The following is a 19,654-nucleotide window of genomic DNA, read 5'->3' on the forward strand; positions in this document are numbered from 1 at the left end:
TGTATACCCACTAAGCACATATTAGTTGCTTTGATGTATTGGTGATTTAAACTGAATGTGTTGGGAAGAGTATTTTGATTGTTTGCTCACTTTGCCCCAAAGTCCCAGAGACATCGCTGCTCGATGTTTCATCAACATCTATCCGCTCTCTCTGCGACTTAAACAAACAACTGCAGGCTGTATTCATAAATATCATCCTAACATCTCTTATACCTCTGCATGCATATGCCAGAACCACCCGCCTGGCTTTCATTTTGCAGAGGCCTATGCAAACTCTCTTCTGCTAGTCATGTTGTCTGAATATATATATTTTTAATTCCTAGATGATAATATCAGTCAATTCATTAAATAATTACTTAGATCATATAGATTTTTAGATAACCAGCCTACTGTGCTACCACTCTATACTATGGGCTATTGTAAATCTATACTGTAGATAGCTTGACTGTACATAATAATAATGTATTTTATTTATGGTTGCCTTTCAAAGCACTAAAGGACACCTTATAAGACAGTTAGAAAAATTAGCAATAAAGCATCAAAATCATACAGTAAATTAGTGCATTATCAAGAAAGACAACAATTATAAACCAAATCAAATTTATTAAGATAATTCAACACTATCTGTACACTCTAGTTAGGTGCCAAAAAAGTGAGCAGAAGAAAAACAAACAAAATCGGAGACGAGACGAACATATAGTGGGGTTGCTTTCACAGCAATCCCACCAATTAAAAATATCCTTCACAGCTTATGTAGAGGTAAACAGGAAAGAAATCAAGATGGACTGTCTAAAACAAAGTGCGAGACAAAGAGACACAAATACACAGACAAGGAACAAAGTGAGTGTGTGCATTATTCTGCAGCCTTGTATTTTCTCTCAACATTTCCACTTTTGACTTGTAACTTAGGTGTCTTTAAAATGTCCAGCATGAATACACTGAAGGACTAAATGTTTTTTTCTGCACAGAAATGTGTATTTTGACCTGATGCTGCAAATACGAGTATGTAACCCTAAGTTAAATCTATGGAATAGTGATTTCAAGGTATTTGAGTACAATACAGCGCTGAAAACCATCCCTCCTTTTATAATATTTGGAAATCAATTTATGTAACAGGTTTTAATGATTACCTTTTGTCTCCCAAATTGCTATCATTGTCCAGCTCTGTATAAAAAACCGTTCTGTTACCTGTGGTGAGGTCTGGCCAGGTCAGAGTTCAGATACACCACAGTAGCTGTGATATCGTCCCTGTACATTCGAGCCAGGTCCTCTGGCAGAGCGAGCATAGAGGCCAGTCTCTCCTGGCATAGTTCTCCATACTCCCCTGTGCCGAGAGCATGTCTGATGAGGTGGGTGGCACTGTTGGTGTCAAGGGGAGGAGAGGCACGGGCCTGACGTTTCAGTAAGAGTTCATGCATTTGACCCAATTTCAGTTGCCTCTCAGATGGAGAAACTGGAGCCTGAGAAACAGGGAGAACAGTATGAAAGCATTTTTTACAAGATCAGTTTACAGAATAAAAACACGAGAAAATTTCAGTCGTGGTTTATATAAAAGTAGTGTGCTGTGAATCAGGGGAAGAACAACACGTCACTTTCACTGCACACAAACCTGTAGGTGAATCCCACTCAGGTGCTCTCCCACCAGTCGTACAGCCTCGTCACTACTTAGTTCATCCCACAGCCCGTCAGTGCCGAGGATCAGGAAGCGGTCCTGAGGTCTGAGCCTGTGATACATTATCTCGGGTGTTACATCTAGGTAGGGTGGCGTTAGGTAGTTAGGTGGAGTGTACTGGTACAAGTTGAGAGAGTCGAGATCCACTCCAGATTCCAGGCTGGCTAAAATGCTCTGCTGCAACTCACAGCTCCACTTGAATCTCACGTCACCAAATGCACGCAGGGGCATCAGAACCTGACAGCACAATAAAAGTTTAGGCCCAGTGACTTTTTTGGTAAAACGTAACTGTCAACTCATTGTACAGAGCCTGTAAAGTCGAAAACTTCTCACCCCGAGCAGTCTGTCATCTGTGACCACTGTGTCTCTCTCTGAGGGTGGGTGCTGGGCTTTGATTCGCTCCACTTCAGCCTGGTTCTGTGAGTTATGGTCCTGGGATAGAGGTAAAGCACTCCATGAACCATCCTCCTCTCGCACTCCCAATACGGCTCGGCAGTCACCGGTATTCGCCACGTGGATCCCATCTGTGCCAATATGAGCCACGCAGGCAGTGCAACCAGCGAACGCCACCTAAACAAATGATGTATGTGTATCGACATTGTGTAACCTTGAACACACTGAAGTAGGAAAGGAAGGTTTATCTTATTACCTGGATGGCTGTGCTTTTCATCAGGTCATTGGAAAGAGGGACTTGAGCCTCCAAAGAGATGTCAGCGTCGAGCCGTTTGAAAGCACATTCCAGAGCATCCAGAGGGCTAAAAGAAAAGGCAGATGATGGAGTCACAGTATGTAAAAGAAAAAGCAACACCATGTAGATATATGTATATGGAAATTCAGGCATACTTACATCATGCCTTCACCATGTTCCTCACTGTCTAGTAATTCCTGCCAGAAAACTCTGAGGTGGTCAATGTAAAGTGAAGCAGATTCGCGATAGTTGAAGTCTGCATGGTGTTTGTACCACTTCAAAATGGGAGGAACAGGTTTGCCATGCTCCATGCACTTCTCAAGCTCTTCCAGGCTTTGCTTTGGCATCATTGCAGTAGCTATGTAATACAGCAGTCGCTCACTGACAGCCTGGGCACATGCCCAACCCCCATGGCCATCAAACACTCCAAAGAGCATACCCTTTGTCTAGAAAAAATAAGAGAAAACTGAATTAAATTTTACCAAAAAAAGGGAGAAAAGTAGGGAAATGGATGTACTGAAAGAGCAGAGAAAATGCATACCTGTAGGCAGGTGGCTGCACTGCGACGGTCCTCATTAGGTGTGTTAGCAGCTAACTGGTTACTCTCAAATTTTCTGACACCACTCAGTCCCCTGCCATCAAACTCTGGCACACTCACAATCTGAAACAAATATTACAGGATTAGTTGTTATACATTTTAACTTATAAATGTGTAGAAACAACAAGCTTTTTCACCCTGCTCCTACCGCATTAACGTGCTTACATACTGTAGGGTTTGATATCCAACATGTATTTTTAGAGTGTCATTTTCTTCCTCATCCTGAGAAGAGACACTATGCTATTACCTGTTCATTAGATCGCAGAATACTGTTGATTTGGACCCGGCTGAGCTGGAAGTCTAGATCCTGACGAGTTGACAGATGTCGCCCTCTTTGAGACCAATTTCCTGACTCGTCACTTCTGGAGCACAAGTGGTCTGATCTGAAGGCACCCCAGGATGAGAAGTGACAAATGTTGGCTGGTCGAGGCTGAGAAGAGGGAAACATTACAAGGTGGGCATACTGAATGAAAAACAAGAAGGATGACAACATTACAATATACTACAATGTAAATAAAGCTGAATATAAAAATATAATAGCCTGAGTTAACCAAGAGGTCAGTCAGGATACAAACCTGGAATGGGGTACTGGAAGAAAGTGTCAATGTGTAGCTTGAAGCTCTTTGGAGGATGCTGGCGTACACACGCCCAGACATGTCTAATGCAACGCTGTCGGCAGGGAGTTGTGCAGCTTAATCACCCCGATTCTATGTAAAAGGAATGAATAAGGTTACGATCATACCAGCGCGATTCCTGTGAAAACACCTGACAATTAAGGAACTGGCGTAATTAGATAGCAAGCTAGATGTTGTGTTCGCCAGCTTCAAATTAACACCATAACTACTGTGCTATAACGTTATACCAATACCAAACAGCATACCTCTTCTTATGAAATTTCCGTGTTGTCAATAGGTGCAACCTATTTATATACCGCTAAGTTGACTACCTTACACATAGAACGTAAAGTTAGCTTGCTAGCTGGCTAGCTCCGTTAACGTTTCACATATTAGGTGCTTCCGCTATACCAAAACCGGTATTTGAGTTAAACGGCTAATCACAGATTGATTTGGTGCGTATGTTTAATTCACCGAATAAACCAATAATTAATCAAACTCATACGTACTTAGTAAATTTACGAATGAATCAATGTCGACCGTCAAACATCAACTCCATACGTAACGTCGACGTGCGCGACAACGTCTGACGTTATAACGTTGTCAACGCCAACAGATGCGCTGTTGTAGTATTCGCTGGTCGCATTTCGGAGGGGAAAAAGATTGTAGGAGCAAACTAAATAGACGATCTTTGACTTAAAGTCACATAATATTCAGTGGTCCAACTCATAACTTAAGAATTAAAAAGAATATTTGTTTGTCTGTTTGATAGCTAGAAATTTGGGGAATATTGGTCAATGACAATTGTTGCGCTTTTGCATCTAAATCTACACAAGATTGGGTACACCGTGTTTGTTTCTATGGTAACGTAAAGTGGCGATGATCCGTCACCAACAGTGATTCCTGGAAGACAAACGCAGACGTTAACGTTGGCTGAAGTTGATATTTGGTCACTCTAACTTACTTTGTTCAGTTAGAATTGGGGGTTAGCTACCGATACAGCAAAAGTTTGGGCATTTGCTTGAGAAAACACTGTAATCTGAAAGAGTGGAAGGTTACGCCAATGTAAACATTAGCTTGATATTTTAGCTAGGTTAGCTAGGCAGCTAATTAAAAAATAGTATTGAGTTGAGGAACAAGAGATTATACTCTTATACTATTAAGTTAGCCACACTGTTACTTGAGTGACATTTAATCTTTGCTAATGGCTTTGAAACCACAGAGGGAAAAACAGTGAAATGGATAAGACAGGAACTTGCAACAAGAGCCTCAATAGTAAGTGACGTTGTTGCTAACTCTACCTATGCACATTTCGTTTAAGTATTTGTATATGGCTGTAGATAATGTAACATTATGTAGTACATTTACAAATGCATGTCTGTCTGTTGATTAACAAGGCCTCACTTATTTCATCACTGCTTTCAGCCATAAAGACAGATCTCAGCTTGCTGCTTGAGTGTCTGAAATTTCAGATGAAATGTCCTGATTTACAGAAACAAGCTCTTCTCACCATTCACTCAATCTGTGAAAAGAGAGGTAATAGTGAATCATTAATGATAGACACATACCTTGCCTTGACCATTATATATACACACACACACTAACCATCTACAAACCGGTCTACAATCAGTCACTCAGATTTGTTGTTTGGGAAGTAATCATTGAAGTCAAGGATGCATTTAAACAATCAGCATAACATTTTGACATGATAACTTTCAACTGTATGTTCAATTTAAAATTTTCATTATTTCAGAGGATAATGTTGACCTGCTGAGAGAAATGGGAGGCGTGGCATTTGTGTATAACCTCTCCAAATCCAGTATTGTTCATTCAGATGTTAAGGAGGCTGCACTCTTTACGCTTGGTACACTGGTAGAGGCCAATGGTAAGCATGTCTGTGATAGTGGCACAATCTCAATTCAGGAGTGTAACTTGTGAAAGATGTAGTCCAAGAAATCGTGTTCTTTGCACCGTTTGAAACCTATGATGAATGTACACATTCTTCCCAAATGAAACAGTCCAGCTGTACAGGGACTTTGACTTTGTCAACTTGTAAAGTTGAAAATTGGTTTACAGGCAGATAATTGCTCTTAAATAGCTGACAAAGTGGCACAGTAAAGAACTTGGACGTTGGAATAAATAAGACAGTAATTGCAAACTCTGTACCCCCTTTGTTTATGTTAATCCTTTCCATTTATCTATAGGTTGTGGGATACTTAAAACTTCAAAGGACATGCAGGACAGCTTTAATACCCTGTTAAGACATATTCAGATTTGCAATGTGGGCACTGAATTGAGATGCAGCATGTGTGTAATTTATTTGAGAAGTCTATAACAAGCCTGTGTAATGTTGTATTTTCAAATGCAAGTTTTACGGACTGGTAACATACTATTTATCTTCTTTCTGGCAGTGTATTGCAAGAATTCTCTGTGCAGAAAGGAGACATTTGCAGACTTTGCTGGTTCATTGATGAAAGATGACATCCCACTGACACAGAAGAGAGTGTCTGTCTATTTGCTGTCTGTGTTGGTAGCCAACAACAGTAAGATCAAGGCACCTTAGCTGACATAAAGAATTACTCCTGCTGGATTGGCTGTCTAATTTATGTGCCCTTGTGTCTGTGCTATTGCAGAATTAGGACAGACTTTAGCCCAAACCACTGGCTGCTTGGATATTTTACTGGACCTCTTCAGGTACTCTTCAATGATGTAGCTAGGTATCAGTCTCACATAGGTATTCTGAAGATTTTATGATAATAAACCAACTCAAATAAGCACCTACATACACATTTTTATATATATATATATATATATATATTATTATTATTATTATAACTTTTTTTTTTTTTGCAGGTCCACTTTCCCCCTTTCTACAGATGCTACTTCAGTTGTAGCTAATGCTACGCACACCTACCAACTCTGGACATCTGTGTCTAATGCTCTCTGTGGATGTGTCAACAATCCTCAGAATGGTAATGTCATCTGTCTATTTGTGCCTTGTACATAGCAGTTTAATATGTAAAACATTGATGCCCTTGTCATCCTGGCCTCTACATTCAAGTTGAACCATAGGATACTGCATTTTGGAGTATCTTTAGAGTAAGAACAAAACCAGTTATTGCTCTTTTTGTCTTGCAGAAGAGGGTCAGCATATTTGCGTGGCAGCTTTTCCCATCATAAAAATCTGGCTTCAGCAGATTGCTCTCCAACGCATAGAGATTTTTCAATCAATATGTTCCTTCATATCAATGACAGTTTCCAACAACTGTAAGTGAAACCTTTGATTTTTTATGTTTAGGTAAGACATTTAAATTGAAACTAAAATCCAAACGGTTAAATTGCTTAAAATGTCACTTATTTGATTCTGCAGCCTGTGTTCAGGAGAGTTTTTCTGCCTCAGGGGGTTTGGAAACTCTCACTCTTTCACTGGTTCGTCTTGCGTCTATGGCAGATGTGAGATTGTCGTCTTACCAACTTTCTGTCACTATATCCAAGACCCTGTCAGCTTGTGTTACTGATAACTGTGCGTATTGCCCTCTCACACGAACACATGCTCAGTAAGAGTTAACGCAAACAGCCACATTATTTCCTTCTCCATTGACATTCTATTCTCTTTAGCTGCTCTGGCTTCAGGTCTGGCTCAGTATGGCATAGTTTCCCATCTCTTCTCCCTGCTGGCAAGCCCATACCTGGACCCTGAGGACAGGCTCTCAGTTTTACTTACCCTGGGCCACTGCACTGAGGCCTCTGGTGAGACTGCACTATAGTTTGCTTTTTCAGTGTAATATTTTCTGGTAGTGTTGGAGTATGTTTCCACTTCATATTTTAAACATTTTAGAAACTGTTACCCACTGCTACAGTCTTCAACAGTCTTCCCTCCCTTAAGAGTACAACATGACTTGATTTTGTCATTTATGCTACCCAAATATTTATCACAACAGTGTTTCTTCCTGTCTCTAGAGGAGCACCAGTCCCAGTTGGTGCAGTGTGGAGGACTGCCCCTTATCATAACTTTACTTGCAGAGGACAAAAGTGAAGAGGTTAGGAAGACTGCGACATTCATATTGCAGACCTGCAAACAGGCTAGTAAGTCAAGGCAATTTTGTTTGTATCATAATGCAGCTATGTTACAATGATTGTAGTTTTATCATTTAAGATGGGACTCTAAACTGAAGGGCATAGACCTTTGAATTTACCATAGCCATGCACTTAAAGGTGGGTTGCTGGGTTTCCTGCAGCACTTTATACAACGGTGGGCCACTGTGATGGAAGAAAATTCATACTAGACTCTAAATCCCATTGAAAAATCCCAAACTGTATCACTTGATCATTTCAAACAAAGCTACAGTAAACACAGCTTCAGTGATATCTGCTGGTAAAAAACAATACTGAGGCAAGTGAGGTTAAATTGCTACATTGGCTAACTTTAAGGACATATTGTAATTATTATAGATTCAAGGTGATATTGTTAATTAGCGCTGTTAGTTAATACAGGCTCATAATTTGAACCATTGCCATACAAACTTTTTCTCCCTCCCCCCATTTACAAGGATTGTCAGCCAGATTGAATTTAACTTTTGAAACATTAAATAATTTAAATGAGCTTTCTAACTCTTGCGTATTACGGATAAATTACAGATACTGTTGAAAGCATTAAATGGAACTCTGGGTTCAGGGTGGATCAATGAAGTGAAGTTGAGGCAGTGACCAGGGTTCATTTCTTCTCTAACCCTGTTTGTGTGGAATATGTGTGTTAGAGCAGTGTCTATATTCCCTTCACTTAACTCTGTTGTGTTTTAATTAGGTCAGTAGATTTCCTCTACTTTTCTGAGAGTGAAAGTTAAATCAAATGAACAGAGAGAATGAAAGATTTAATCATTTGTGGGTTGAATACAGAATAGGGAGTTTAACTTGTTTGTCTTTGCCTGTGAAGCCATGACCTTTGGAGGGCCTGATCTGACCGCAAGACATGCGGAAGATGAAATCACTGAGTCCCTTACAAACATGGAAAGCTTCAGGAGCTCAGCCAGGGAGTTGCTGCACAGGATTGACCTGCTAGAAAAGAAACAGGCAAAGGTTAAACATGCATTCACCCTAATTACTGCAGTTTAATCAGCATGTACAGTATGCATGCATGTAATGTGTGTTAATGTACATCTTTAGGAGGCTGAGGAGGACCAGGAAGATAAAGACTTATCAACTTCAGCTGAAGGACTAGTTTTACCATCTCTGTCTCCAGCCTTAACTCTACCTCTGCAGCATAAGAAGAGCTTTAAAACCATCCCCACAGCATATAGACAGACTAGCACTCACAGACATATAGAAGCCGAGTGTGAGAACAGCATTAAACTCCAAACTATTAGAAAGGTGATCATGAAGCAAGATGACAGTGAACCAAAGAACATGGCTGAAAACAGCGGAAAGCCTGAGTGTTGTTCAGTATGCAAGGGCTCAAGATCCCTAATATCTTTTCATGTACGGTCACTAGAGGGAGGCAGAGAGCCACATACAGCAAACAGGTTAGTAGCGTTAGTTGTTCTGTATCAGAAAAATTCAATGAAATGGTGTCTTTCATAATTACTTTTTCTTCTGTTTTTGTTTTTTGGTTTAGACAGTTGTTTAAGCCTCCAAGACCAGTGAGGCACAGCGTACCAAAAGAAATTAAATGTACTGATGAAGAAGGTAAGAGCTCAAGAGGAAGGTCACTGCTTCATGTCTTAAACATGCTGTCATAATAACTTATTTATTTGCTTTAATTTAGCTTTCTGTAGATGTGTGGTTATACCATGGTTTTTCAACTACTATGTTTTTATGTTTAGAGTTACTGGATCAGGAGATGAGTAAGGTCGTGAAAATCACAGCCAAGGAACAATCACTTGCTCATCCCCGGTGTGCAGGTAAGAGAACATGAAGCTACACCTCAGAAAAATACTTTCCATCTTGTTTTATGAAATAGCTGTTGAGAGTTAAAACAGATGTTTTGCCTTTACTACATTGTATTTTGACAAATTGTCAACACCCATCTTCAGAATTATATCAAACTAGGTGCATACATTTTAAATACAATATGTGTTTCTTATTGTCCTTTACATGTCCAAGCTTACTGGAGAAGCTTGGGATCATAATTCTATTCATACTTCTGAGCTCAACTGATCAATGTGAAGGAAGTCAGCAATGGATCTTATATTTATTCCTCGCATCTCCTCTCTCTCCTTCAGGCTGTGTGTTGCCTTTTGAGAAAGTGACCAGCCGCACCTTTGCATCTCTTCAAAGCTCCTGCCCTCACAGCTGTGAAATGCACAAGGCTCTCCAGGCGGCCACACAGCAATTCAGAACTCGTCACTGCAGCCTTCTTAGGAGAGAGGACCAGGACAACACTGTGGAGCTGACAAGTCAGAACTCTAAGAGAGTGTCAGCAACAGAGCCACAAAGAGGCAAAGAATACTGGAGCGGTAAGAGGCTTCAGCATTTGAATTTACACAGTAAAACCACTTCCAGCCAATGGTGTAGTTCCACTCTCACAATCTGATTGGTCAAAGAGCACATTCCAGCTGCACTCATGGTTCCCGTAAAGCACAACAGTAAAACACAAGTCTTTTAGATGTTTTGTACTTCACATTTTAGTTTATTGTAGATGATTTTTCTCACATTAAAATGTAATATTAGGTCAATCGATTTGTTATTTAAAACAACCACTTCATCACCAAACAAGGGCAGATAACTAACCAAGTAAAATAAAATGAATCTACTGTATTGATTAAGATGTCACTTGATTCATCACTGCAAGGTCCTACAGCTTCTGTGAATTACCCTTTTGTATGTTTTATTAAACACATATCAGTTTTTTTCAAGTCTAGTTGATAATGAGTGTCTTACTTTGCATCCGTCATCGTTTAAAATTGGTTAAACGTGCTTTGTATCATGTATACTCAAAGTAAAATATTGGAATAGACACAAATTTCCTCACAGTTAAAACTCAATGTGATCTCTCTGATATAGTCAAAATGTCCTTGTGGGCTCTCATAATCACCAGGCACCTGTGTGTTTTCTTTTGACAGTTCAAATTCTACATTTTCTTACCCCACTCACTATAACCTTATAAGGCTAGCATTGGCTAACCTGCTACTGCAACATGGGCTGAATATTACTACATTTGACAGGAAAATATGTGTGTGGGATACATTTCAGACTTTGCTCCCTATGTGTACTTCTTCATAGATACACTGAATAATGGTTCTTGTGCTAAATGCATGCTTTCATTTCTTGACAGCATTAAAAGATTGTATTTATAAAATATTGGGAGTAGTAACATCCTCTACACTTTATCTTATCTTTATCTTGCACTACCTCAGTCTAATGCACTACCTAAGTCAAGATGAAAGTAAAAAACTTTAATCACCACTGAATATATGAGAACCGTGTGGAGTTGATTATACATGAGCGAATCTTTCAGACAGTAAGCATTCGTCATGAGTGTAGCTGTGGTTCCAACTGTTTTTATGGAACAATCAGGTTTATTTTCTTTGACCATTACTTCATATCTGTCATTTTAATAACCTCATTAAAAAGCACACATTGTTGTCTTAAACTACTGCTATAAAATGTCTGATTTGTTCTCCACTGTGAAAGAGGTCTCCCTGACTCCCATAAGAAAAGGACAAGGGAAATGCAAGAGGTCCCTGCCAGCACACCACTCGAAGGAACACAATGGTAAGAAGCAACTTAATTTTTATATAGTTCTTAACACAAGTGTCTCAAAAGACTGTGGGGGATGAGCCTAACTAGATCTAAACAAACAACAATAAATCATCTTTTTTTTTTAATATAGCATGAAAGTAAAAAAATCAATGCACAAGACATACAAAATGTCGTTTCAACCATGCAGACCAAGTCTGTCTGACAGAACTAAACTAAGGAACAAAGTCAAGACATAACACGAATGCAGAAAGCAGTTTATCTGTCTGTTTAGATTCCTGAAAGTGTGATTGAGAAATGTGATTTGAGTACTTGCAAGTTTCCTGATATTATTCAGATGTAAGCTTGGTGTAACATGTACAATATTCTTCAAGTATGTTATTTGGGTGTTGTCTTCTTCCCCAAATCATAGGCATCACTTTGACTCCACTGCACAGAGGAGCTAAAAAGGAGACATTCACTTCCTATAACAAAACTGGTATGTATGTGATATTATCACAACAGCATGTAGTGTTGTCCTTTATATTTGTCATATTCAGAAAGGCAGCATCTTCCTGAAGGTAAACATGTGATAGCAGATATGGGTGTTTACAGTAGATTGTGATGTGTGAATGTTATGATTGAGAGCCTGTGGTGGGAGCTGTCCTCAGCAGTGTGTTCTTGGCAGCAGACAAACCAAAGAGCAGAAGGAATGTTGAACTGCAGCCAGTGTTCTCACAGTGCAGGCCAGAGCAACACAGCTGTATTAAGCTGTTTCACACTCTGTATAACACTGTGTGTGTGTATGTGTCTGTGTGTGTGTGTGTGTGTGTGTGTGTGTGTGTGTCTGTGTGTGTGAGTGAAAGAGAGAAAAGAAAGATTCAAAGGGTGTGTTCCGATGCTGTTGTGTTATGTCAGTTACATTGAAAGTGAATGGAGAGGAATTTTAACGTGTTCCACCTTATGATTTTGCATGTTGTGTATTTGCATTACTATCACTACACTGTAAAGTATATACTGTATTTTATGGTTGTATTTCCATCCATGTCCTTTTTCTCCTACCATTTTCCAATGCTGGCAATTCACACGATCTCAGTCAGACTTTCTGTTGCCAAAAAGTTGCTATAGTGTTGCAATATGGATGTAGAGGCGCTGGTGTGGAGTAAAGTTTTTCTGTGCTGTCAGGCAGGAGATTTATTGTATCTTTATACCACTCAGCCAAATGCATTTTCCAATGCTCAAGTTGTGAGTCCACACTTAAAATAGTTTTTCTTCCATTGCACAGTCCACATTTTCATTCTTTCTCTGTCCAGTTCATCTGTTTTTTCCATCTTTCTCCTCCTCCCATAATATACTTCTTTCTATCTTAATGTTGTCCTGTTTCTTCTCTTGTCTTGCCTGTTCTTCATTCATCACACATTCTTCTCTTTCTGTATTGTTGTTTGTACGTCAACTGTATTAGCCGTTAAAGGCAATGTAATATTACTCCAATGAGGAGTTGGGTAAGAGTGAAAAGAGACATTGTCTCTTTGTGTATTAAGTCAGGTCAGGTGATGTGATGTTGAGTAACAGAATAAGTTGTGAAACCAGATCCCCTCTTTTTCACACTTACACACACAAATGCAGACTTTTGTATGTTTCAGCTACAGGGAGAAGAGGAGGTAATAAAGGTGGACAGCATGTTCTTGATGATGAGCAGAGGACTAGCACAGATCACTGTTCTACTGTAAGAGTTTGAGAGAATGTTTTCTGTCAAAAGTGTACGTGTTGATATTTATATGGCCTGCCAGGTTTGCATCAATTTTCACTCCAACACTGCTTCGTCATATCCGTGCCTACACACTGCAAACAGTAATACTGAGATGCAAAATTGATTTAAAGTCAAATCTAACCCATTGCACAAAGGAAAAAAAGATTTTTGTCTGTAATTTACTAAACTGAAAAAAAACATAAAAAACCAAGGATGCTGTATTATTCACGCAGTGCATGGGTCATTTCTGCAGTTTGCATCCATTACTTAAGGTAAAGGGTCAGAAGGTCAAAAAAGGTCAAAGTAATGTTAATAGTGGATTTTTTTAATGAATCTGTTAATTGCAAGTTTAACCAATTATTTACAAAATGTGTGTAGTTTACAGGCAGTAGTCAAGACTAAGTTCCTCTACGTACAATGCCAGGCAAAGGTTTCTCTTAATTTCAGAATAATATGAAAATTGAAATGCACAGTAAAGAACTGGCTGCATTTATTTATTTATGTAGAACCGGAAAATGATAATATTAATTTTGGCAGCCCTTCTATTACAAAAAGTTGACCATCAGCCGCAAAATCTTAACACACACTTTCAAAACAACCCCTGCAGTTCTACTATCATGTAATTGTAATGGAACTTTGACACATATAGAGATTACACAGTGTGCCATAAGTGTCAGACAGTTGAGTTTCATTGCTTATTGAAGTAAGTTGAGACCAAATGCTTCCTGAAGTGTGGGAGTTCAAATAAAATCTGTAGGACATACTTTGCAGGATGGTTGGGACTAATTTATACCATTTGTAGTTAATGGACTGAAATGTGCAAAACCACCAGTAGAATCTAATAACATTAGTAACACAAGCAGCCTGGGTGGATTGTTTTCAATTGGAATAACTAAATGCAAGACAGATGTTTTACATGCACATTTCATCCTATTTCATTTATTTTCTATTTTATAATTCTATTTCAGCAGAGCTTTAGTAACAAGGCCATGTGTCAGTGGAAAAGGCATTAACAGTTAAAACACATACTGTTTTACTCTGCACAATCACAATTTGGCAATCAGGTAGCTTGTGAAAGGCTAAACTACACAGAAGAGGTACAGGCATTATACTTAATGATGTAAATCCTTGTACATGACTTGTTGCATAATTCATGCTCTCCTGTCCGTCTGACCAACTGTCTGATCTTTACTCAAAGTTTAGTCTTTTCTGTCATTCTCATTATAAATCTTAGAGAAGGAAGAGGAAGGACTTTAGCCTTGAGGAGGTACGCTACCTACTGAGCGGAGTGAAGACATTTGGCTTCTCTTGGAACTCCATCTTGTGGTCATATCCCTTCCAACCTGGACGTACCAATGTTGCCCTGGCAAAGAAATACAGGCAGCTAATGGTAAAAATTGAAAAAATCTTGAAATAAGGTTGTTGTTGATAACTGTCAAAATGTATTGACATTAACTGCCTTACTTTCTCTTCTTGTGTTTGTCTTCAGAGAGGTAAAACCCAGGATGTTGCCTGTGCATAATCCTAGTCCTGAGATCCTGGGCAGACCATTAATATTGTCCCGCTGGAAATCAACAGCTTTGAAATATCTAAGATGCTTTCATTCTGTCTTTTCCAAAACTTATTTATTTAAAGTTCTACACACTCCATGTTCTTGCACTCCTAGTATTTATTAGATTTTTAGTACTTTTTATATTGTTGCACTGTCTTAAAAAATAGTTTCTGCAGCAGTCGTTAGTGTTTTGACAGATATTGTTAATTGTTTCTTTTTGTTATATATTAAAACAAAAACAGGGTTTGAGTTCTTAACTTTATCTGTCAGTATCTCCTCTATGATATACCTTGTTGTACTTGATTCATGCAAACAGACTTTCAGAAACTGATTGAAATGTGGCTGCGAACACTATTTATAATGTGTATGTTAATAGTATAAAGTGTTAATTGAGACTAAATCAGAAATGACTGGGACTTTTTGTCAGGGTGAATTGTGCCAGATTCTGAGTGAATTAAATGTGTATCCTTTGAGCCTAGCCCATTTTAGTGAAGTCCTTGTTTTGCTGTAGCACCACTGCTTGATGAATCACCCGACATTGTGCAGGACCAATGTGTTGTCACATGTGGTGTGCATCTGCCAGATTCGATTGCAATTGCACAATGTTTTCATGGGTTGTGGCAGTTAAAAGGCCCAGCACTTAACATTCTGGAGAAAAAAAATTCTACCAATCCTATATAACTCTTTTTTAGGCTGTTCAGATTTATACAAAACTTTTGATGATATCGAGCCTTAATTTTCAAAGATACAGATAAAGCTAAAAGTTTTAAATAGTCAAAATATCTGAGAATATATTCCAGCAGAAATGGGTACAGTATGGTCAGGTGATTTTACCTAAGGAATCCTTGAAAAAGGGTTGTCCATTTCAGCACATATACACCAGAGCATACTGTACTATAAAGTGAGAGGTGTAGTTCATTTGCATTTGAGTTTGATACGTTTTTTTGCATTTTATTTTCATCAAGAAGATACTTTTAGGGCTAAAATAGAAGAATGATCAAAAAATGAAACAAAAATACTTAAAAAAGCCTTAAAAATCATATTTTTGTTACTTCCTTGACATCTACTGTCACAGAAGCAAATACCAAGTTCTGTTTTCTTTGGTTTTGTGCTTTGGCCATCAGAGTCTGTAGAGAGGACAGGAAATCAACATTGTTTATTGAGCTGAAAACCTCTGGTATGACAGGAATCACAAATAGTGCAAATCGTGCTGCTTATCTATTCTCGGTGTGCATTGAGAAGGAGCTAACTGTATGCTTTACCAAAGGCAAGCTTGACTGAGATCACTGTCTAAAGAGTGCCTCTCCCTTTCCATGGGGACTCATCGGTGTGTTGCCAAAACCATGGGACTTACCCGTTTACCATGTTCTGAGGCGTAGTCTTTTAAAGTTAGGTGTGACTGACAAGGGAAAATGGGTTTGGAAGTGGGACTTCATATGATTATGGATTATGGAACTGGATAAGACATAATGATCTTCTAGTATAGATTAAATATTTTCTATATTGTCAGCAGCTCCACATTACATCTTGATGACACTGCAGAATCGTTAAGTACTCTTCCTGTCACATTGGCAAAGTCAGTGGTTAGTTTCAAGTTTCATTTTTAGACAGGAAGAAGTGGCCTTTCATACCAGTCCACTAACTACTTTGTCAAAATGTTGGGATAGCAAGCCAGTGAGGGCAGAGGGAGTGTGGTGGGAGAGGCATGTGAGGAGCAGATTTCTCATGGACTGCAAAGCAGTCACGCTCAAGACTTTTGACCCAGGCCCCCCGAAAACCTCCTTCCTCTGGAAAGAATGTGGCCTCGTCTCTCTCCCCCTCCTCCTCCCTCCTCTCTCGTCCTCTCTCCCATGAGACTGTGAGAAGGCTCCGTCTCTCTTACATGATCTGTGCTGTGTTGGCTGGAATTTGATTTCCATGTGTACACTGTGTCCCATACATGTACTATCATGTTGTTGAACGTGCTCTATAATGGAAAAAGCCCCAATTGCTCCAATATGCTCATTTAACAGATCCCTGCTCGGCACCACTTGTTTGAGGCCAGCCAGGTCACATTCCACATTTGAAATGATGAGACGAGCTTACAGCTACTGTTCATCTGGAGCCGTGTGGCCATAAAGATAATGAATGTTAAGTATCACACCAACTCACCCTTATCTTGAACTTCTAGTTTCTCCTCATTTCCATACTTTAAATCTGTAACATAGAATAACAATATTTACTCAAGTAAAAAAAAAAAACAGGGTGCATGACCATGACACACATGGAATAATATTTTTATTTTTACAAGCAAGCCACTACTTCCATTTCAAAAAATCACATTATTATACTGAAAATACAATAAGGAGATGACCACTCCTGTTATTGCAAAGTCCAAACATGAGTATGTTAAAGCATAAATGTCTATTGGATACTTGTATCCCTCTATATCATCATATGCATATATGGTCTCAATCTTTGGTTGCATTGCTACTGTCCCTTGCCTGTCATTTTACACTAACTTATAGTTATCCACTTTAAAAAGTTCTTACTTTTCCCTTTACACTAAATCAAAATGTCCCCATATCCCCAAATACTCCCCATAGTCTTTTTCTCTATCAGGTTGTGATATAGCAATGGTACCTTTTTTTTTTTTTAAAGTCACTACGAGAAATACATTTAAATTCTTGCTTGGTGAATTTGCATAGAGGAAGATCTCTGTTGTCCATCAATACACTGAAGTACACTAATATCCCCTGTCCTGTTTAAGTTCCTTTACTCATCACCCACACACAAAATATGGCTGTATAAGTATTAAAAAACATGAATGTATCAATATTTAGTTTTGGGTGAAAACTGTCAAGACAGCAGTTTGTTCCAGAGTCCATTTGGCACATTTGGTTCATTTTGAATGAGGAAAAAAAGCAGTTCGGCCACACAAGTGAAGGGGGAAAAAAACATTCTATCTGTTATTCTTTCACAAGTCATGTAAAAGGTAAAGAAGGTTTCACAGAAAAATATCCATTCACTTATTTCATGAATTCTCATCAGTGGATTCACATCAGCTCAGTAGACGTGCTTATGTCTGTGATTGGAGTGTCATCAGGGATCTTGACATCACTGGGAATGAGGTCAGCAACAAGGTCATTTCCTTTCAGCTCTAAGTTCTGTAGAAGTCCGCTAATGCTTTCCTCATTGACATCACTTACAAGCTGCTCCAAATTCTCTGCAGCCTCCACCTCCATCGGTTTTTCCAGAGATTCTGTTGTTTCCTCAGGCTTTTCCGGCTCAAACGTGGAACTCTCAGCAGCCTCAGCGCTGCCTTCACATTCCTCAGTCACTGGGATGTCTGAGGGCTCGTTTGCATTGTCTGGGTCAGAGATGGGAGCTGGGGAGGGAGAAGTGTTAACAGGTTGAGGATTGACATCAGGGACACCCAGGTCGATTAAAGGGGGTGAAGAAAGCTCTGGCTCAGGGAGAGACTCTTGGGTAAGCATGTCTGCATGCTGCTCCAGAGCCTCAGTTAGGACTGGTTCTGCCTCTGAGATGGGTTCAGGTACAGCTTCAGCCTCAGCTTCCGCCTCTGGATTTGAGGTAGGCTCTGGTTCAGGAACAGCTTCTGGGACTGGTTCTGGGGCGAGCTGAGCTTCAGCAACTAGTTTTGGTTCTGCAACAGGTTCCGATTCTGGAGGTGATGGTTCACTGACTGATACCAGAAGCTCAGGTTGGGATGGAGCTGGGGTTTCCTTTGCCACGGGCTCTGGTTCAGCATCATTTAGTGTGGCTGAGACAGCAGGGGCCTCTACCTCTTTACACTCTGATACACATTCTTCGGAGGGTAAACAGGCCACTGGTGTCACTGGCTCACCCACCACCACATCTAGATTCTCTGTCTCAACAGCCTCCTGGGTCGGTGTTATCCCAGACTCTTCTGCTGGGTGAGGAGCTGCTGGCTCCTCTGCAGCCTTCTGTTCAGTGGCAGCAGTTTCACCACTGCCGGCTGGTGTGTCTCGCCTTCTGCTGAACCTGTTTCCCATGATCAACCTGTTGTGAAGTTCAAAATAAGAATAAAATTATTTTGAATAATTAAATATCAAATTGTGTTCTTCAAGTGTTCTTAAAAAGATAATCTGTAATGTAATATTTGGCTCAATATTAGCATACATAAAATTCCTGTGGTTGGAGGCATTGTATCTTAAGTTGTTGCTGATGTTTTACTTCCAAATTCATGAATATGCACTTGCTCAAGGTTACATAAACAACAAAAAGTAGAGAAACTTTATTTAAGTCAAATCAAGTATTTAAGTTTATTTTAATTAACTGGTGCAGCAAACATATTCCAGTTTATGTGTTTTGGTACATTATGTTCCCTTGAACCCCTCCCGGACAGCATGTACAGCATGTGCTAAACAGTGCTGGGAGATGAGCTGTCTCTGTAGGGTGAATGTTTCTGGAGTGCACAGGGATAATTTAAAGCTTTAAAGTTTGTTTGATTCTTTCTTTCTTGTTTGCTTTGTACAGCAGGTCACCTAACAGGTTTGTGTTTTACTTCTATGAGCCAAAAATCCTGGACATGTTTAGACGTGCACTTCACACGTTTGCCCCCCAAAACAATAATATTATAGTTGATGTTTTCCCTGTATTTGCATTTTCTATTTATTCTGTATAACAACCACACCTTGTTAGCTGTCTGTCAGAACCATGATCCGCACATTCACATGCAGTTCTAACCGTGTTTCTATTTTTACATAATTCCATGATAAATATGCCAATTATAACTTTTAAAAACGTGAATTATATCCGTGTGCTAATTGCTTCTAATTGCTGGTCAAAGCAAAATGAACAAAGAAACTCTTGCTGACGACCCCGCCTCCCTCCCTCTGCTGAACAAACTGTTAAAACTATCCATAGTGTAGAGAGATAAAAACAACTCAGGTAATAATTTGCAGTGAAAAATAGATAACCGTAACTAATGTGTAACCAACCTTCTGGACCTTTTCGAGTGGCAGTAAAAGTAGAAAACGCAGCAGATGATCTCGCACTACCGACTTGGAGAAGTCCGCACGTCAAACTGACTGCTGAAGCGCGCACCAGCCGCAGGACAGACGGAGCTCTGAGTCTGCAGAC

At 39.5% G+C, this 19,654-nt stretch overlaps 3 protein-coding genes across 6 annotated transcripts; 1 reads left to right on the plus strand and 2 right to left on the minus strand.

The window, feature by feature from the left end:
• Nucleotides 1-583: 583 nt before the first annotated feature.
• On the minus strand, nucleotides 584-4,203 carry pdp2 (putative pyruvate dehydrogenase phosphatase isoenzyme 2). Of its 2 annotated transcripts, none has more exons than XM_056387541.1 (9): nucleotides 4,082-4,203; nucleotides 3,534-3,665; nucleotides 3,206-3,388; nucleotides 2,902-3,021; nucleotides 2,520-2,806; nucleotides 2,322-2,427; nucleotides 2,006-2,242; nucleotides 1,610-1,909; nucleotides 584-1,460 (listed from the first exon to the last, which is right to left on the minus strand). In XM_056387541.1, exons 2-9 carry the CDS (start codon nucleotides 3,612-3,614, stop codon nucleotides 1,185-1,187), a joined length of 1,590 nt encoding a protein of 529 aa, XP_056243516.1. In that variant the 5' UTR covers nucleotides 3,615-3,665; nucleotides 4,082-4,203; the 3' UTR covers nucleotides 584-1,184. The 2 variants fall into 2 exon arrangements, with proteins under 2 accessions (XP_056243516.1, XP_056243517.1); XM_056387542.1 differs by lacking the exon at nucleotides 4,082-4,203 and adding an exon at nucleotides 3,839-4,055.
• On the plus strand, nucleotides 3,283-15,022 carry terb1 (telomere repeat binding bouquet formation protein 1). 3 transcript variants are annotated; one of them, XM_056387539.1, is made up of 21 exons: nucleotides 3,283-3,412; nucleotides 4,795-4,847; nucleotides 4,998-5,108; nucleotides 5,326-5,457; nucleotides 5,984-6,115; nucleotides 6,206-6,266; nucleotides 6,426-6,544; nucleotides 6,711-6,839; nucleotides 6,943-7,095; nucleotides 7,191-7,322; nucleotides 7,533-7,658; nucleotides 8,506-8,648; nucleotides 8,736-9,091; nucleotides 9,184-9,254; nucleotides 9,392-9,469; nucleotides 9,791-10,024; nucleotides 11,202-11,282; nucleotides 11,680-11,745; nucleotides 12,890-12,972; nucleotides 14,231-14,386; nucleotides 14,486-15,022. In XM_056387539.1, the coding sequence occupies exons 2-21, from the start codon at nucleotides 4,811-4,813 to the stop codon at nucleotides 14,516-14,518; spliced, it is 2,433 nt and encodes an 810-aa protein (XP_056243514.1). In that variant the 5' UTR covers nucleotides 3,283-3,412; nucleotides 4,795-4,810; the 3' UTR covers nucleotides 14,519-15,022. The 3 variants fall into 3 exon arrangements, with proteins under 3 accessions (XP_056243514.1, XP_056243513.1, XP_056243515.1); XM_056387538.1 differs by lacking the exon at nucleotides 3,283-3,412 and having other exon boundaries at nucleotides 4,235-4,847; XM_056387540.1 differs by lacking the exons at nucleotides 3,283-3,412; nucleotides 8,506-8,648 and having other exon boundaries at nucleotides 4,235-4,847; nucleotides 9,061-9,091.
• A 1,786-nt stretch (nucleotides 15,023-16,808) lies between these two features.
• On the minus strand, nucleotides 16,809-19,618 carry LOC130176400 (cell surface glycoprotein 1-like). Its single transcript, XM_056387477.1, has 2 exons — nucleotides 19,513-19,618; nucleotides 16,809-18,571 (listed from the first exon to the last, which is right to left on the minus strand). The coding sequence occupies exon 2, from the start codon at nucleotides 18,562-18,564 to the stop codon at nucleotides 17,584-17,586; it is 981 nt and encodes a 326-aa protein (XP_056243452.1). The 5' UTR covers nucleotides 18,565-18,571; nucleotides 19,513-19,618; the 3' UTR covers nucleotides 16,809-17,583.
• Between the last annotated feature and the right edge of the window lie 36 nt (nucleotides 19,619-19,654).

This window comes from Seriola aureovittata, chromosome 10, assembly GCF_021018895.1.
Source record: "Seriola aureovittata isolate HTS-2021-v1 ecotype China chromosome 10, ASM2101889v1, whole genome shotgun sequence".
Taxonomy (NCBI): Eukaryota; Metazoa; Chordata; class Actinopteri; order Carangiformes; family Carangidae; genus Seriola; species Seriola aureovittata.

Excerpts from the sequence above, each read along its gene's own strand:
- terb1 (XM_056387539.1), top strand. The coding sequence starts at position 4,811 with ATGGATAAGACAGGAACTTGCAACAAGAGCCTCAATA. Across the intron at positions 6,267-6,425 it reads ATTTTACTGGACCTCTTCAG|GTCCACTTTCCCCCTTTCTA; the intron begins GTACTCTTCAAT and ends TTTTTTTTGCAG. Across the intron at positions 7,096-7,190 it reads AGCTTGTGTTACTGATAACT|CTGCTCTGGCTTCAGGTCTG; the intron begins GTGCGTATTGCC and ends TATTCTCTTTAG.
- pdp2 (XM_056387541.1), bottom strand. The coding sequence starts at position 3,614 with ATGTCTGGGCGTGTGTACGCCAGCATCCTCCAAAGAGCTTCAAGCTAC. Across the intron at positions 2,807-2,901 it reads GTGCAGCCACCTGCCTACAG|ACAAAGGGTATGCTCTTTGG; the intron begins GTATGCATTTTC and ends TATTTTTTCTAG. Across the intron at positions 1,461-1,609 it reads TGAGTGGGATTCACCTACAG|GCTCCAGTTTCTCCATCTGA; the intron begins GTTTGTGTGCAG and ends CCTGTTTCTCAG.
- LOC130176400 (XM_056387477.1), bottom strand. The coding sequence starts at position 18,564 with ATGGGAAACAGGTTCAGCAGAAGGCGAGACACACCAGCCGGCAGTGGT.